The sequence below is a fragment of the Acartia tonsa genome, chromosome 6 (genome assembly GCF_053477335.1).
Source record: "Acartia tonsa isolate MP-2025a chromosome 6, ASM5347733v1, whole genome shotgun sequence".
Taxonomy (NCBI): Eukaryota; Metazoa; Arthropoda; class Copepoda; order Calanoida; family Acartiidae; genus Acartia; species Acartia tonsa.
This window is the reverse complement of record NC_137265.1, coordinates 6,510,155-6,526,435: the sequence shown is the minus strand read 5'-3', so window position 1 is coordinate 6,526,435 and position 16,281 is coordinate 6,510,155. Positions and strand designations below refer to the sequence as shown.

General features: G+C 32.7%; 1 protein-coding gene across 1 annotated transcript in view; it reads left to right on the top strand.

Moving 5' to 3' along the window:
- Positions 1-16,281, top strand: part of LOC145321685 (uncharacterized) — a 29,852-nt gene that overhangs the window by 6,269 nt on the left and 7,302 nt on the right. Inside the window, exons 4-6 of the mRNA XM_080163206.1 lie at positions 7,288-7,321; positions 14,178-14,245; positions 16,206-16,276. Of these exons, the coding sequence (XP_080019332.1) occupies positions 7,304-7,321; positions 14,178-14,245; positions 16,206-16,276 (157 nt within the window). The 5' untranslated portion in view covers positions 7,288-7,303. The remainder of the gene's footprint in view (positions 1-7,287; positions 7,322-14,177; positions 14,246-16,205; positions 16,277-16,281) is intronic.

Below are 16,281 nucleotides of genomic sequence, written 5' to 3'. Positions count from 1 at the left end.
GAAAGTTCTAAGAATAAATGTAATGTAAATAAAAAAATAAAATAAACATAAGCAATGATACACTAATATTATTATTGTCAAGTACTATAATAGAACAAAAGTACAACTAAAAATACTTATACAGTAATATTTATTTTTGTAAAATAAAGTTACTAAATCATCATATGAAAAAACATATTCAAATAACTTCAATTTATTTTATGATAAAATGTGGGGAGGGGCGGGAGGTAAATTAAAATATTATTCAGTGACCTATCCATTAGATTCCTGGAGAGAATTGTAAATGATGAAGTTATGACGTTATCATATGGAGTTTATGTATGAAAAACAATAATTTAACATTAAGATCATAAACTTCACAGGAAATATGAAACATGATAATTATCTGAATCAAAAACACTATTCAATTTTTCTGTTTTAGTATGTAATTCATGTTAGCTTTTCCGCAGTTGAGATTTAATATGAGAACAAAAGACAGATAAATGTATCATTATTTCATTTTGTCATAGAAATTATGATCCACATATTGATGAAGGAAAACAACTTATGTAGTTATTTGAAGAAATTTTTTTAACAATCATTTTCAAAAAGGAATCTATTGTTCAACTAAAATGCACTAGGCTTTTTGTATCCTCAGATATTAGGAACAGTAAAGTTAAAGATATAACACTGATCAAAGGTTTCACCCTAGAGGAGGGTTTAGGTTAACTCCCCCCCCCTCAAAAAAAAGGTACATATATTTTTTCTTTTTTAAGGAAATCAATTTTGAAACTACATAATAATTAAAATGGTCTGGTAATATATATATTTTTTTCTTAAGATTTTCTAAAAAGAAATATTTTTATCTGTGTATATTTGCTATACCTTGAAATCTGATGCATTCCTGACAATATCAGAGCATTCTATGCAGCTTTAAGCTCCCATAGTATTTCTACATTATCATGGATTCCATTGTGATGCAATATTGATGCTTCTGAAATATGGAGCCTTTATAATTGCCATACAAGTTTCACCTTTTTAATAAGTTTAATAATAAGAATATCTTTCAACTGCTCCTAATTATTAAAAACCTCGGATCATGTGAAGGAAACGAAATTGCGGGTTTCGTCATATTTTCACAATAGCTTTTCTCCTATTTCTAGCCCCTGTCCCCCTGAGGGTAATCACCTAACCTAACTTAACCTAACCTAACCTAAAATAACCTTTCAAAAGCTACTGTGAAAATACGACGAAACCCGCAACTTCATTTTCTTTACATGACCCAAAATTCTTTTTTATTTTTAAATTTGATGTTTTGTAAGAGAACCTGTGAAGTTTAGATGGTTGTATAACTCCATTAGATGCAATTGGCTGTGTTTAAGTAATGCTTACTTACTTCATAGAATATTGAACAGTAGAATTGGCTGTGTTTAAGTAATGCTTACTTACTTCATAGAATAGTGAACAGTAGAATTGGCTGTGTTTAAGTAATGCTTACTTACTTCATAGAATAGTAAACAGTAGAATTGGCTGTGTTTAAGTAATGCTTACTTACTTCATAGAATAGTGAACAGTAGAATTGGCTGTGTTTAAGTAATGCTTACTTACTTCATAGAATTGTGAACAGTAGAATTGGCTGTGTTTAAGTAATGCTTACTTACTTCATAGAATAATGAACAGTAGAATTGGCTGTGTTTAAGTAATGCTTACTTACTTCATAGAATAGTGAACAGTAGAATTGGCTGTGTTTAAGTAATGCTTACTTACTTCATAGAATAGTAAACAGTAGAATTGGCTGTGTTTAAGTAATGCTTACTTACTTCATAGAATAGTGAACAGTAGAATTGGCTGTGTTTAAGTAATGCTTACTTACTTCATAGAATAGTGAACAGTAGAATTGGCTGTGTTTAAGTAATGCTTACTTACTTCATAGAATATTGAACAGTAGAATTGGCTGTGTTTAAGTAATGCTTACTTACTTCATAAAATAATAAACAGTAGAATTGGCTGTGTTTAAGTAATGCTTACTTACTTCATAGAATAGTAAACAGTAGAATTGGCTGTGTTTAAGTAATGCTTACTTACTTCATAGAATAGTGAACAGTAGAATTGGCTGTGTTTAAGTAATGCTTACTTACTTCATAGAATAGTGAACAGTAGAATTGGCTGTGTTTAAGTAATGCTTACTTACTTCATAGAATAGTAAACAGTAGAATTGGCTGTGTTTAAGTAATGCTTACTTACTTCATAGAATAGTGAACAGTAGAATTGGCTGTGTTTAAGTAATGCTTACTTACTTCATAGAATAATGAACAGTAGAATTGGCTGTGTTTAAGTAATGCTTACTTACTTCATAGAATAATGAACAGTAGAATTGGCTGTGTTTAAGTAATGCTTACTTACTTCATAGAATAGTGAACAGTAGAATTGGCTGTGTTTAAGTAATGCTTACTTACTTCATAGAATAGTAAACAGTAGAATTGGCTGTGTTTAAGTAATGCTTACTTACTTCATAGAATAGTGAACAGTAGAATTGGCTGTGTTTAAGTAATGCTTACTTACTTCATAGAATAGTAAACAGTAGAATTGGCTGTGTTTAAGTAATGCTTACTTACTTCATAGAATAGTGAACAGTAGAATTGGCTGTGTTTAAGTAATGCTTACTTACTTAATAGAATAATAAACAGTAGAGACTATAGCTGGATTCACAGTACTTGTACTTGTACTTTTCTTTTAGTTTAGTATTCAAACTTACACCACTAGTATCTAAACTCTTAAAAAGTAGCTTAAAACGATCCAAAGACTTACATCTGAAAATAAAATAACCTAAAGCCATCATTGGACCTATGTTCAGCTTACTTAAAATAGAGGACCCCAGTAGTTCAGCAGTTATTGAGATCTTGAGCTTCCTACAAAAAAACCTTTCTTTTTTATATAGTAGGATAGTTTAAAATAAACTATGATTAAGCAAATCTTACTTAAATAAGATTTATTTGATGAAATTCATAGATTTTACAGTTACTTTGTTAAAGTTTAACATTGATTAGATTGAGTTCCCTTTGTTTCTATGCAAAACATGTAGGTACTATTATACCACAACATAGCATAGAACATTTTAGTCTATGATTCACCAACAAATCTCCCATTCAATTAAACTGATGTAAACAGAAAAAAGTTCCTCTAGAACTCTAAATCTTAATTTTAATACTTAGGTCAGAAAATTTGACTTATTTTATAATATTTTTTAAATCATTATCTTGATTTGTTTTTATTAACACAATATCTTACATGATTCTATTCTACCATTTTAAAAGTAGGAAAAAATATCAAAACCTTTCATTCATTCTTTTAAATATTATGATAATAGTTGAAAATTATGCATTTCTAGAAGTATTTTGTTCTTTTTTTTTGAAAAGTATAATGATTGTTAGATAAAGATAAAAAGATAAGATATCAAGATGTGTTTACCTTAATGTAGAAATACCAACCTGTTTATTAGACAATTTTCCACGAATATTAAAACAACAATCATAAAATTAATACTAGTTTTGTTACTGCTTTTAATCTTATAATTTTTATTTTCATGTCCGCGAAAAGCTGTCTATAATATAATGCGATAAATAACTATTATGTTATTATTTTTGTTCATCCTTTTTCCCTGGCTAACAGTGTTCAATTACTTCCGCGCAGGTTTAATACATGTCAAATGATGAAAAAGTAGTTTTCTTTGTTGATACAGAAATATAAATCTATATTAAACTTTTGCAGTTTAAATACCCCCAGAAACCTATGTTTTTTCAATTGCAAAAGCGCAATTGATTGAAAATTCATGGCTTGCGTCAGGAAGGGAGGGGACATTGGGCTGTTTATTACAATAGTCCCCAAAGTTTAACAATAATGTTTTTCATTTCTTGGCTAAACAACTTTGGGGACTTTTCATTGATTTTATTGGTTAATTTATTAAATTGAGTGTCCAAACATTTCAACCAATAATTTAAATCTACATATGGGGTAATTTTGTGTATCATCATTGGAGATGTACACCAATTTATCAACCGTTGTCTTATCCCTTTATATCCCTGTGCTTGCATGTCTGTGTCAATAATTCACTCGACACTTGTGTAAAAATAGGCCCGCCAAATTACATCCAAATTATAGCAGTAAAGTAACAAACAACATCATTAATGACTTTTTGCAAGTTCGCAGGGTTCTTATTAAAATGTATTTAATATTTTATTTATACCTAAAATTTAGTTTATTTATATAGTGTAAAGTGTTAGGTGGTATTTTTTTGCCTGATATAGTATTTCTTAAGTAGGAAAAAAATAGCAGAGATCTACAGGAGTAAGACCATGGCCGATAAATTGATGTACATTCCAAATGATGAAACACAAAATTGCCTATTCTGTAGATTGGTAGAAACGTTTGGTCATTTAACTTAATTAAATTACCGATCTAAAGTCCCCAAAGTTGATGAGCCAACGAATGAGAAAACATTTTGGGGACTAGTGTAATAAACTGCCCATTATCCCCTTTCTCGTTAAAAAAATATCTAAAGCAGCTTTGTCATTAACATTTTGGGAGGTTTTAAGCGATAATGATTTAAAAAAAAATTCTTTTATCTAAATGTAATGATCCTACCTAATATCGTAATATATATAGTTAGTACACATTTTGCTTTATTTGACATTTCAATATAATCATTGATTAAAAAAATGATATCCGGCCTTTTGATAATTTGACATATTAATCATATACAATTTTCGCTGTAATAACAATTTGAGTTGTAGATAATATGGCGGAAATGAAGTCTAACCGTTATAAATCAATCTAGCCATATACAAAAACAACACTTTTTCTTGGTCAATCCTTTGAAAATAAATTTTTATCTAAATGGGCCAAGTTATTTATGTGTAAAATTCACAAATTTATAATATATTTTATATTTGCTATTAACTTTAAATTTTCAACTTACTTACAAACAAATGAATGATAGTTAAATTTTATTTTTTGTATCTTGATGATAAAAGTTTAAGACCTTGCAATAAAAATGAAGAAAGCCTCTTTGTAAGTAATTTATGAAAAGCATTGACTGCATTCGTTACATATTACAGTTAGGAGTGTTAAATAATTTTTATAAAAGCAGAAATATAATCTTTGATTATGGTTTTGTATGTTTGATTCCAATTCATCAAGATAGGATTGCAAAAAAGGAATAATATATTACAAAAATCAAATCGGCCATGATGATATCATTACCAAGAGGGGGGATAATATAATCATACATTAACTTTTTTAGAGGAACAAAACTCTTATCATAGATTATATTTTGCTTTTATAAAAATGGTTTCAACCTAGTATCTGTATTTCAATAGACAAACGGACAAAAAACAGATAATAAGTAATCCATTCTTGCTTAAAAGAAAAAAAATCTGCATTCCATTAAAAATTCAACAAAATACATAATATTTAAACATTGTGATGTACTGTAAGTAGAAAAGTCCAGGAAATATAATTTGACTGTTGGTAATAAAATAAAGGTAATGGATATAGAGTATATTTGACTACATAACCCTGGACCTAAATGGATAAGACAATGGCTGATAGTTGGATATAAATCCCCAATCATGATACACAAAATTACACTTTCTGTTACACAATTAGTTATTGTAACGTTTGGAAATTAACTTAATGAACTAATTAAACAAAATTCAATATAAGTCCCAAAATTGTGAAACAAACGAATGTGAAAACGTTAATATAAAACTTTGGGTACCAGAGCAATAAACAGCCCAATGTTCTCTTCTTACCTGGTAAGCCCTTCCTAGATCTTTTTTTTGTTACCCATCACAATTTCTTGTCTGCTACAAAGGGGGTCTATGAGTTTCATCCCAAGGTAGATTTTTTATTATACATCTATTCTAATACATCTATTGGCAATAAAGAGGGGCACATCAAAAGCAATAAATGAAAGAATTGAATAGGTTTAATGTGTTTCTAAGTTAGGTAATTACATTTTCCAATTGTGTATATACATATTACAACATTTCTCTTTTCACATATTTTATTTATTTAAATAGTTATATCACATGTTTGACCCAGAGAGTGAGAAAGGGAACAATGGGCTTGTTATTACACAAAAGTCCTTAAATAACGTTGTCTTATTCGATGGTTTAGCAACTTTGGGGACTTTTAATTGGTTGGTTCAAAAGTGTCCTTACGTTTCAAGCACTAATTTTAATCTACAGAAGGGGTAAAATGTGTCATCATTGGATATGTACATCAACTTATCGCTCATTGTCTTATCCATGTGAAAAAACGTACAGTCATATTGATTTGACTTATATGAATATTATAATTTGAATAATAAAAAACTAATTTGTCTGTTTATCAGTGATGCTCCATGACTGATGCACCGTACCGGACAGGTAACATTATCTATCATACTGTCTGTATATCTGTCTGTCTGTCTATCTTTCTATCTGTCTATCTGTCTATCTGTCTGTCTATCTTTCTATCTGTCTATCTGTCTGTCTGTCTGTTTATCAGTGATGCTCCATGACTGATGCACCGTACCGGACAGGTAACATTATCTATCATACTGTCTGTATATCTGTCTGTCTGTCTATCTTTCTATCTGTCTATCTGTCTATCTGTCTGTCTGTCTGTCTATCTTTCTATCTTTCTATCTGTCTATCTGTCTATCTGTCTGTCTGTCTGTTTATCAGTGATGCTCCATGACTGATGCACCGTACCGGACTAGTAACATTATCTATCATACTTATCATACTGTCTGTCTATCTGTCTATCTGTCTGTCTGTCTGTTTATCAGTGATGCTCCATGACTGATGCACCGTACCGGACAGGTAACATTATCTATCATGCTATCTGTCTATCTGTCTGTCTGTCTGTCTGTCTGTCTGTCTGTTTGTCTGTCTGTCTGTTTATCAGTGATGCTTCATGACTGATGGACCGTACCAGACAGGTAACATTATCTATCATACTGTCTGTCTGTCTATCTGTCTGTCTGTCTGTCTGTCTATCTGTCTATCTGTCTGTCTGTCTGTTTATCAGTGATGCTACATGACTAATGCACCGTACCGGACAGGTAATATTATCTATCATACTGTCTGTCTGTCTGTCTGTTTGTCTGTCTATCTGTATGTATGTCTGTCTGTCTGTCTGTCTTTTTATCAGTGATGCTCCATGACTGATGCACCGTACCGGACAGGTAACATTATCTATCATACTGTCTGTCTGTCTATCTGTCTATCTGTCTATCTGTCTGTGTGTCTGTCTGTTTATCAGTGATGCTCCATGACTGATGCACCGTACCGGACAGGTAACATTATCCTTTTTATATAAAGCAGTAAGGTTTATTTTGTCTGAAGCTTCAGAGCTCAATAGCTACTGGACCGATTAGGTTTTCTATTTCAGGTAAGCTTCACATAGGTCTTGTGATGGTTTTAGGCTATTTTATTTTCAGAATAGCTTTGAATGTATTGTTCTCCCTGCCTCTTCGAATACAGAGCCCCTAGATGCTGGAGGAGTATCCGCTAGTTTTCTTATACATCCTTTGAAACATTGTTTATTATCTACTTTACAATATTATAAACTGACCAAAAACGATGAATAATTGTTTTTAAACTGAAGGCTTTTTTTCTGTAGCTTAAGATTACTTTTAAACGTTCTCCTTTTTAATTTTAGGCTCTTTTTTCTTTCATTCCCTGTCTCTTAGAATTTAAAAACACTAGATGCTTGACACCAGTGGCGTGCGAACCGAAGGGGGAATTTGGGGCAATCGCCCCCCCCTAGCGACCAAAACGCCCCCCCCCCTGCCCCCCCTAGCCACCGCCCCCCCTGCCCCCCCCCCTAAATGTTGAAAAATGCCCCATTTTGCCCCCCCCCTGGTCAACAAAAATGCCCCTTTTGCCCCCTACCCTACAAAAATAAAAAAAACTATCCCAGTTTCCAAAAAAAAAATATTAAGAAATACTCCAAAAAAAAAATTTTGGCGCTTCGCGCAAAACAGACAGTTACTATTCATTTGACCTTACCAAATTTTCTAATTAGTGTAGAAATTAGTTTATAATCTTTTTTCACTGAACATAACAAACCAGGCAATAGGAAGTATTTTATTTTGTATAATATAAACTTTTTACCAAAGAAATTTTGTACATCCCCAATAGGTAATTTCATAATGTAACCAAATGAAGAAAATCAAAGGTCGCGGTACAAATACCTGTTCTATGCATAAATATAAGCTTATATATGCAATTTTAGCTTTCTAGAAGCATTCTTATTGGTAGAAGGTGATTTTGCATTTTTTTTGCCAATACGCGAATTATCTAAAACATCGAGGTTCTTGGTTACCCGTCTTTGGGCTGCCCTAAAGGCAACTTAAAGTAATTTTAGACTATAAGTTCAAATGGCAACAGCCATTCATTCTTCTTAGCCATTTCTAAAAAGCTAAAGAGCATCTTTCTGGCCCTTCTGTGAGCTGAGATCTGAAAAAAGTGTTACCAAGGCTCCATTGAAGGATTGAAACCATGGAGCTCGAAAAGACCATCTTTCAACCTGCCTGCTGACACAGCCGGTAGAGTTGGGCTAGAATGGTGTTTAAGATGTTTGAGAAAGGTCATATTGTGAGTAGGAGATAACATTAAAGGATGCCTAGTCTAAAATTCGTACCCTGAAGACGGGTAACCAAAAAAATGTCAATATTTCACCTTTGCCTTCAAAATCCAAGTTTTGACTTTGCCAGGTCTGCCTGGAGAGCTAAAGACAGTAGACCAATCTTTGTTGTTAATGTGTCTATAGAGAGCTATTATCATAACAAAGAGAAAACTTTAAGGGCTGAAAGTCTATTTCTCACCAAACTTACACCAGAAGGGCAAAAGTCTTGCAAAAATTAGGGTCGGTCCGACTGTCCGTCTTTCCAAGACAGTTAATTTAGACATAATGATTCATATAACAGTAAAGTATGATTTTGGAAGCGTAGCAACTCCATAAATGTTACCAAAATGTCCGTATATCCATTTTTATATGATGTAAATATCCTTTTCATCTGATTTTTGGAATACTGATTTGTATTACAACAAGGTACAATTATATAAGTAAAACATGTCTATAATCAAGTTCTAAAAATTTAAGTATGTCCTTAAACAGTATCCTGTATTTAAACAGTTTTGCAACAATGTACTATTTTTTCAACTTATACATTTGTATTCTGCTTATTCAATTATGACACTCAATAAGTGTTCATGTGTGGTATCCGCCTAGGTTAAATGGCAGACACCCGAGTTCTAATGACTACGGCAGTGCGAACAGACGTGGACACTTATATTATAGAGAAGCTACGCTTCTCTAGCAATCACTAAATAATAAACAGAGTCTATTCAGATGTTCCTTTATTCAGGGTCTAAGGTTTACTAAAGATGTACAACATAATATAAATACATATGGATTAGGAATAGAGATAGTTAAAGGTAAATCATATTAGTAAAACATAGATAGTTGCAATGGTTAGGTAGATGGCTATCCCTGTCCGGGGGAGGCAGGATAGCCCAGGGAACAGCACAATAGGTAGATAAGAATAGAGGGGTTGAGTGGTAGGTCTGGGTACTAAAAGGGAAGGTTTGATGATTACTGTGACAACAACAGTCTGTGTGGGTGGTGAATCTATCGGGTGAAGGAAGGCTTAGAACCTTTATCCTCAGGGCTGAGGTGGTGCTGATAACTTGGTGGTTGAAGGGGAAGGTTCCGGTGCTTAAGAAGGGAGAGGGAGGGGTCACACCCCTCCCTCCACTTGCAGGACAACTGAGAGATGAAATCAATACCGTTATCTCACATATTTGCAGGTGGCTTTACAATTGTAGAATAACAGGATTAGCTGGGTGCGTAGCATCACTATAATATCTTGGTTTCCGCCTGGCCCAGAGTTGCCGAATACCACACATGTTCGTTTGTCCTACCAGTTTGGAGCTTCGCTTTTATGGTTGTTGTCATCCTTGTTTGATGAAAATTTGCAATAATTTGCCATTTTCGGTTTTTTTAAAGAATTGCTGTAAAACGCTTTAAAATTGAAATATCTTTAAAAAAGGAATACAGATACTAATGGATAAATCAATGTCTTAGTACATACTAACTGACATACTCTATCTCTTACAGGGAGGTCATACCATATCGCCAAGTCAAGTCATTAGAGGGTCAGTTTTAGTGGTCTTAGGTAAAATATCTGACCCAGCATATTACCCTGACAACAAAAACACCTTTGGAAGTGATTTGGACACCTATAACTGATTCTATGGCCAATATACTAACCCAATAATTACCAAAATCCAAGAATCTTAAAATATTTTCAGTTCTCGACTTTAATGCCTTTCATGTCGTTTCAGAATATATGTTCAAATGGTACCTCCTAGTAGAATCCAATGCCATTACTAAAATGCTAAAGAACATTTTTCTAGCTCATCTGTGGCCAATTTTAGAGTTATTGTCTTAAAAACTAGGTTGAAACTTTGATGTTTTTCAGTTCTCGATACATGACTTTAGAGTACAAAGGGATCCTTGGTTTGACAAATTTTTCAGATCTCAGACCACAGATGGGCCAGAAAGGCGTTCTATATCTTTTTAGAAATGGCAAGGCAAATGAAAGGCAGTTACTGTTTGAACTTATAGTCTAAAATGACAAACCGGTGCCCTTAGGACAGCCTAAAGACCGGTAACCGATAACCTTAATGTTCAAGTTTAAAGATTCATTCTTCGCGTATTTTCGAAAAACCTTGATTTTTCCTTCTACCACCAAAAAAATTCATAGTATTGCTTATTTTTATGTATAGAACAGGTATTTGAACCGCGACCAAAAATTTTTTTTTTTTTAAATTACCTAATCCCCAATGATGATACACAAAATTACCCCTTATATAGATTACAATTAGTGGATGAAATATATGGAAACTCGACTTAAATAACCAACCAATCAAAATTCCATTAAAGTCCCCAAAGTTGTTGAGCCAACGAATAAGAAAATTTTATATGAAATATTGGGGACTAGTGTAATAAATAGCCCAAAAACCCCTCCCTCCCTGCATATTTGAAGAAAAAAATTTGCGCTTCGCGCCCTTCCAAATGGTTTCTGCTTTTTATCATATTATATATTTTGTTTTTATTCCTATAAAAACATGTGTAAACAACAAATATTTAATCAAAAAGTTATTTTATATAAAAAAGAAACAGCGTTGATATTTATCTAAGCCTTTTTCTCAACACTGTATGTCTGTCTAAATAAATAACTATATATGATGTCATATTATTTTCAGGATAAGTTTATCATTTTTTTGTGTACATACCCTTACAAAAAGACATGTTTTTTTATGGCAATTTTCATTAAAAACCCTTAAAACTAACTGCACTCTATATTCCTAACTTGATAAAATACGCCACTCTTGTTGTCTTTAATTGATTTTAGTTCAAAGGGGGAGTAAATATTTTTAGGTGCGCTTCACGCACCGCCCTTATAAATCATTGGAAACACCACTTAATCAAAAATTAGCAGAGTTTTAAAGTGCCATTTAAAGAGGGTAGGATATGTTGATATAACTTTTTAGCTTCTCTATAATTCACTATGGCTGTCAGTACGTAATGCTAAGGGGGAAATGTGATTTTTTCAACTGCAATTAAAGATAGAAGGCTAATACTTAATGTTAACATTCCCATCATTATGGAGTATAATTAACTATTAAAAATTCGGGTCGACTGCTTTTCGGACTGCTTTTCAGGACGTTTTTGGCTATTTTTGTATCTTTTAAATTTCGGGTATAGTCCCTTTTGTGACATTGCCTCTTAAGGTGCATATCGTCGTATTTTCACAGTAACTTTTCACCTATTTATAGCTCCTGCGGGGCCAATTGCCTAACCCTGCGGGGAAATCACCTGACCTAACTTAACCTAGAATAACCTATTAAAAGCTACTATGAAAATACGACGAAATGCCCCTTAAGAGGCGTTGCTTCAAAAGAGACTATACCCCAAAGTTTTCAATATTTCTAAGAGATTTTTATATCTGTAGATGAAAGGACAAGTAATTTATTTTTATTTTTTACATACCTAGTTCTTTATATCTTTGGTTTTTATGGTACGATAAATTTTTTTGTGGATTATGAGATTAAAAAAATAAAATTTCTCGCTGTTTCGAGCATCCAGTATGTAATTTACTTTGACTGTCATCACACAACATACAGGAAAAAGGATTTGTGACTTTTTCTATCTAAAATATATTTTATTTCAACAGATGCTCTTTAAATCTACTTGTCTGTATTCTTATTAATGATTTTTTGTGCTTTGCTACTTAAAGATGTTGTCATCCTTGTTGTCATACAATAAAGAAATATTTAAAATCAGTTTTACATATTAGGTTAATTTTTGGTAAATTATTTCCAAAATGAGTGTTTTTATCTCCCCCCCCATAATTTTTTTAATGGGGTTATTCATCCTTCCTGCTGAGATTTTATAACATCCCCTTCCACCCATAAAAATGTTTTGTGGTGGGGGGGGGGGGAAGGTTAAATTATCTTCTGTACTTTTTTTTCGAAGATGCTTTCTAGTTCCCTATGGGAGGAGATGGGGGATATAAATGGGAAAATAGGGATGGGGGAAGGGATGGGGAAGAAGGGATAAGGACTAGAAGGCCCATAATCAAATAATCCCACCCCTTAAAACGCCCTTATTTAAAATTAGTATATATAATCAAAATGCCCCCCCCCCAAAAAAAAATGGCAAAATTTTACAAAATCTTCAAAATGCCCCCCCCCCCCCAAGACAAAGTGCTTCGCACGCCACTGCTTGACACACAGATGTCAGATGAAAACATATTTTTGTTTGAGACATACTATGAAACTATACCATAAATGAAACTACGCCTCTAAAGATCTCAATGTTAAGATAAGCTGTTTACAACAAAAAATATATCAAAACAGCCGCTAGGTGGCGAACTTTTGTTTGGCGATCTCTCTTGGGAGGGTTGTTGTGCCCTCCCCAAAATATATTAAGAAACCTACCCAGCACCTATGAGAAGCTACACTTCAAAGGTGAACCATATCGATTCTGCATTTAGCGAGATACTTGGAAACAGCCACAGCCATATAGATCCTTTCACTTTTTAATAAGGATATGTCTCATGTGTATATTAAACCTGAAAATTATTTGATTTCAAGGTCTCGTCTCTAAACTTTAGAATCTTGAGTAACTTCCCGGGAAAACACAAATTTACTTTAGGGATCTAAAGGGATATGACAATTACCGATAAATTGATGTACATCCCGAATCATGATACACAAAACTACCCCTTCTTTAGATTAAAATAGGTGGTTGAAACTTTTGGACATTTAATAAACCAACCTTTAAAAATTCAATAAAAGTCCTCTAAATTTAAGCAAACAAATAGGAAACCGTTATCATAAAACTTTGGGGACTAACCCAATGTCCCCTCCCTCCCTGAATTAACTTAGATTCCACCAAACCATGTTAGGTTACACACACAAACAAGAATTGGGATATTTTTTCCCCGAATAGTTTTTGGACAGTTTTCCACAGCAACGAAATTCTAAAGGCCATTTATGTTTTGATGATCTTAATGGACTTTAGACCACCTTTGAGGTTATTAAATATTCTATATGAAAAATGAAATTTATGTCACTGCTAGGTCCTTACATATTTCGAATTGGCTCTTCCAAACCTAAAAACATATGAGAGTCAAAAAATAACATGTAAAAATTAAAAGTAAAATTTTTATGCCCATTTCACAAGCAATGTGCTTCCTTTAATTTATTTGATTTTTACCGGTTCCAATGCTGTGGAAACTTAGGCTGTGAAGCCAGCCGTTTGATCGTTGCAACCCCCAAGGTCACATAAGTCACTTGATCCCAAATATTATGATATTTTATTAGTGGGAGACCGATGCAAACTATGTAAAAATATCTATCTATCTATCTATCTATCTATTTATCTATCTCTCTATCTATCTATCTATCTATCTATCTATCTATCTATCTATCTATCTATCTATCTATCTATCTATCTATCTCTCTATCTATCTATCTATCTATCTATCTATCTATCTATCTATCTATCTATCTATCTATCTATCTATCTATCTATCTATCTATCTATCTATCTATCTATCTATCTATCTATTTTAGTGGGAGACCGATGCAGACTATGAAGAAAGAAATATTCAACTTTCAAACCTTTCTGGAATTATAAACAGGTGAATATCTTCTCGTTTCATAGTAATTTAGTTGTAGATTGCCATCGATGGAATTAATAGTTATTTATCGCATCTTATATTAGACAGCTTTTTGCGGATATTAAAATGGAAAATTATAAGATTAAAACGCCTTGTCTAACAAAACTGGTATTTATTTTATGATTTTTATTGTACTTTTCGTGGAAAATTTTTGTAATACGATGCTATACATGATTTTTCAGTATGTCTGACACCCGGTTCTAATTATGCTGATATTAATCGGTTTAGAAGCCATATCTACTGGAATAGTTATTTCTCGCATCGTATTATAAACGGCTTTCCGCGGATATAGAATGTACATTTATAAGATTTTTATATCTTATGATTATTTTTAATCTTATGATTGTACATTTTTATATTCGTAGGAAGCTGGATATAATACGATGCTAGACATAGTTTTTTCGTATGGATGAGAACCGGTTCCTATCCACCGGATTCGAATAAATACGAGAAAACAAATTCTATATGTCTTACTGTAGAATACCTACAACAATTTGTTTCTGAATTCATACATTCAAATTTCTATCAAACCACGACGATGATATTTATAAAAGGCGGAATAAATTGAGGAAAATAGTTTTTCTTGAGACGAAATATCTCATTCTGAGGCTGTCTAATATATTCAAAGAATTTTTATTATTAACTCTTTCGTGTAAACAAGGATGGTACATTTGATTCCAATATATATCCTTATGATAAAGTAACAGGCTGTCTATCTGTCTGTACTGAAGGATCTTGCTAACCGCTGAACCGATATGGTTTTCCTTTAAAGAGTAGCTTCACATTGTTACTGGGTAGGTTTATAACTATGTAATTTGTGGGAGGGTACTTTTTTTTTTAAAAACTACAATCGAAAAGGTCGAAATGGTCGACTTCACCCCCGCCCCCCACCCTCAAGGGCCCTCTAGAGGCATCTAGGGGCGTATCTTCTAGTCATAAATGTAACACATTATAATACGATATTTTGTAGAAAATCTTCTCCATAAACATGGATTTTTCTGCACGTACTACGTCAAAAATCAACTTATTAGACGAATGGTAGTCTTTCTATAATATTAAAATCAGCTGTACGTCTAAACCAATCTTATAAATGGCAATTACCCATTTAAAGCAACCAAATATAAATCAAGTATGGCGTCTTGACAAATTGTAAGGTGGCTACGCCGTCAAATTTTAAAAACATGAAGAGTAGAAAATTTATCAAATTCTTGGAACATAATATATTACAAATTAAATATTTTACTTATTCATGTTTTTTTTAAAGCAAATTTTTAAAATATGTTGGGGGTAAAATATTTTCTCGTATTCATTCAAATCCGGTGGATAGGAACCGGTTTTCATCCATACGAAAAAACTATGTCTAGCATCGTATTATATCCAGTTTTCTACGAATATAGAAATGTACAATCATAAGATTAAAACCAGTTTTTTAGCTGGCGCCTTCGGCACCTCGGGGCTAAAAAAAACTAGTTTTAATCTCATAATTGTACTTTCTATATCCGCGGAAAGCTGTTTATAATACGATGCAAGAAATAACTATTACATTCCTAAAGAATTTGTATATACCAGGAACTGGGGAATGTAAATTATCCCCCCCCCCCAAAAAAAAAAAATACGTTCTGACATTGGTTAGCCTAACATTGTAAAGGTAGTAACGTCAACTATGTCTTATTAACTAGCGGCCGATAAATTAATGTACATTCCTAAAATGATGATACACATGATTACCAATTTTGTAGATTACAATTAGGGATTAAATCGTTTAAACAATCAACTTAATGAACTAACCAATCCAAAATTTATTGATAGTCCCTAAAGATGTCAGGCAAACAATTAAGAAAACGTTATAAGAAAACTCTGGGGACTAGAGTAATAAATAGCCCAATGTACACTCACTGCTAATCATTGATTTTTTGTTTAGATGGCAGGCAGCACCAGGTCCAGAAGGTTCTTGTAATGGCGCCGGCCAAACTTTACTTCATGGAGAACCAGGTAAG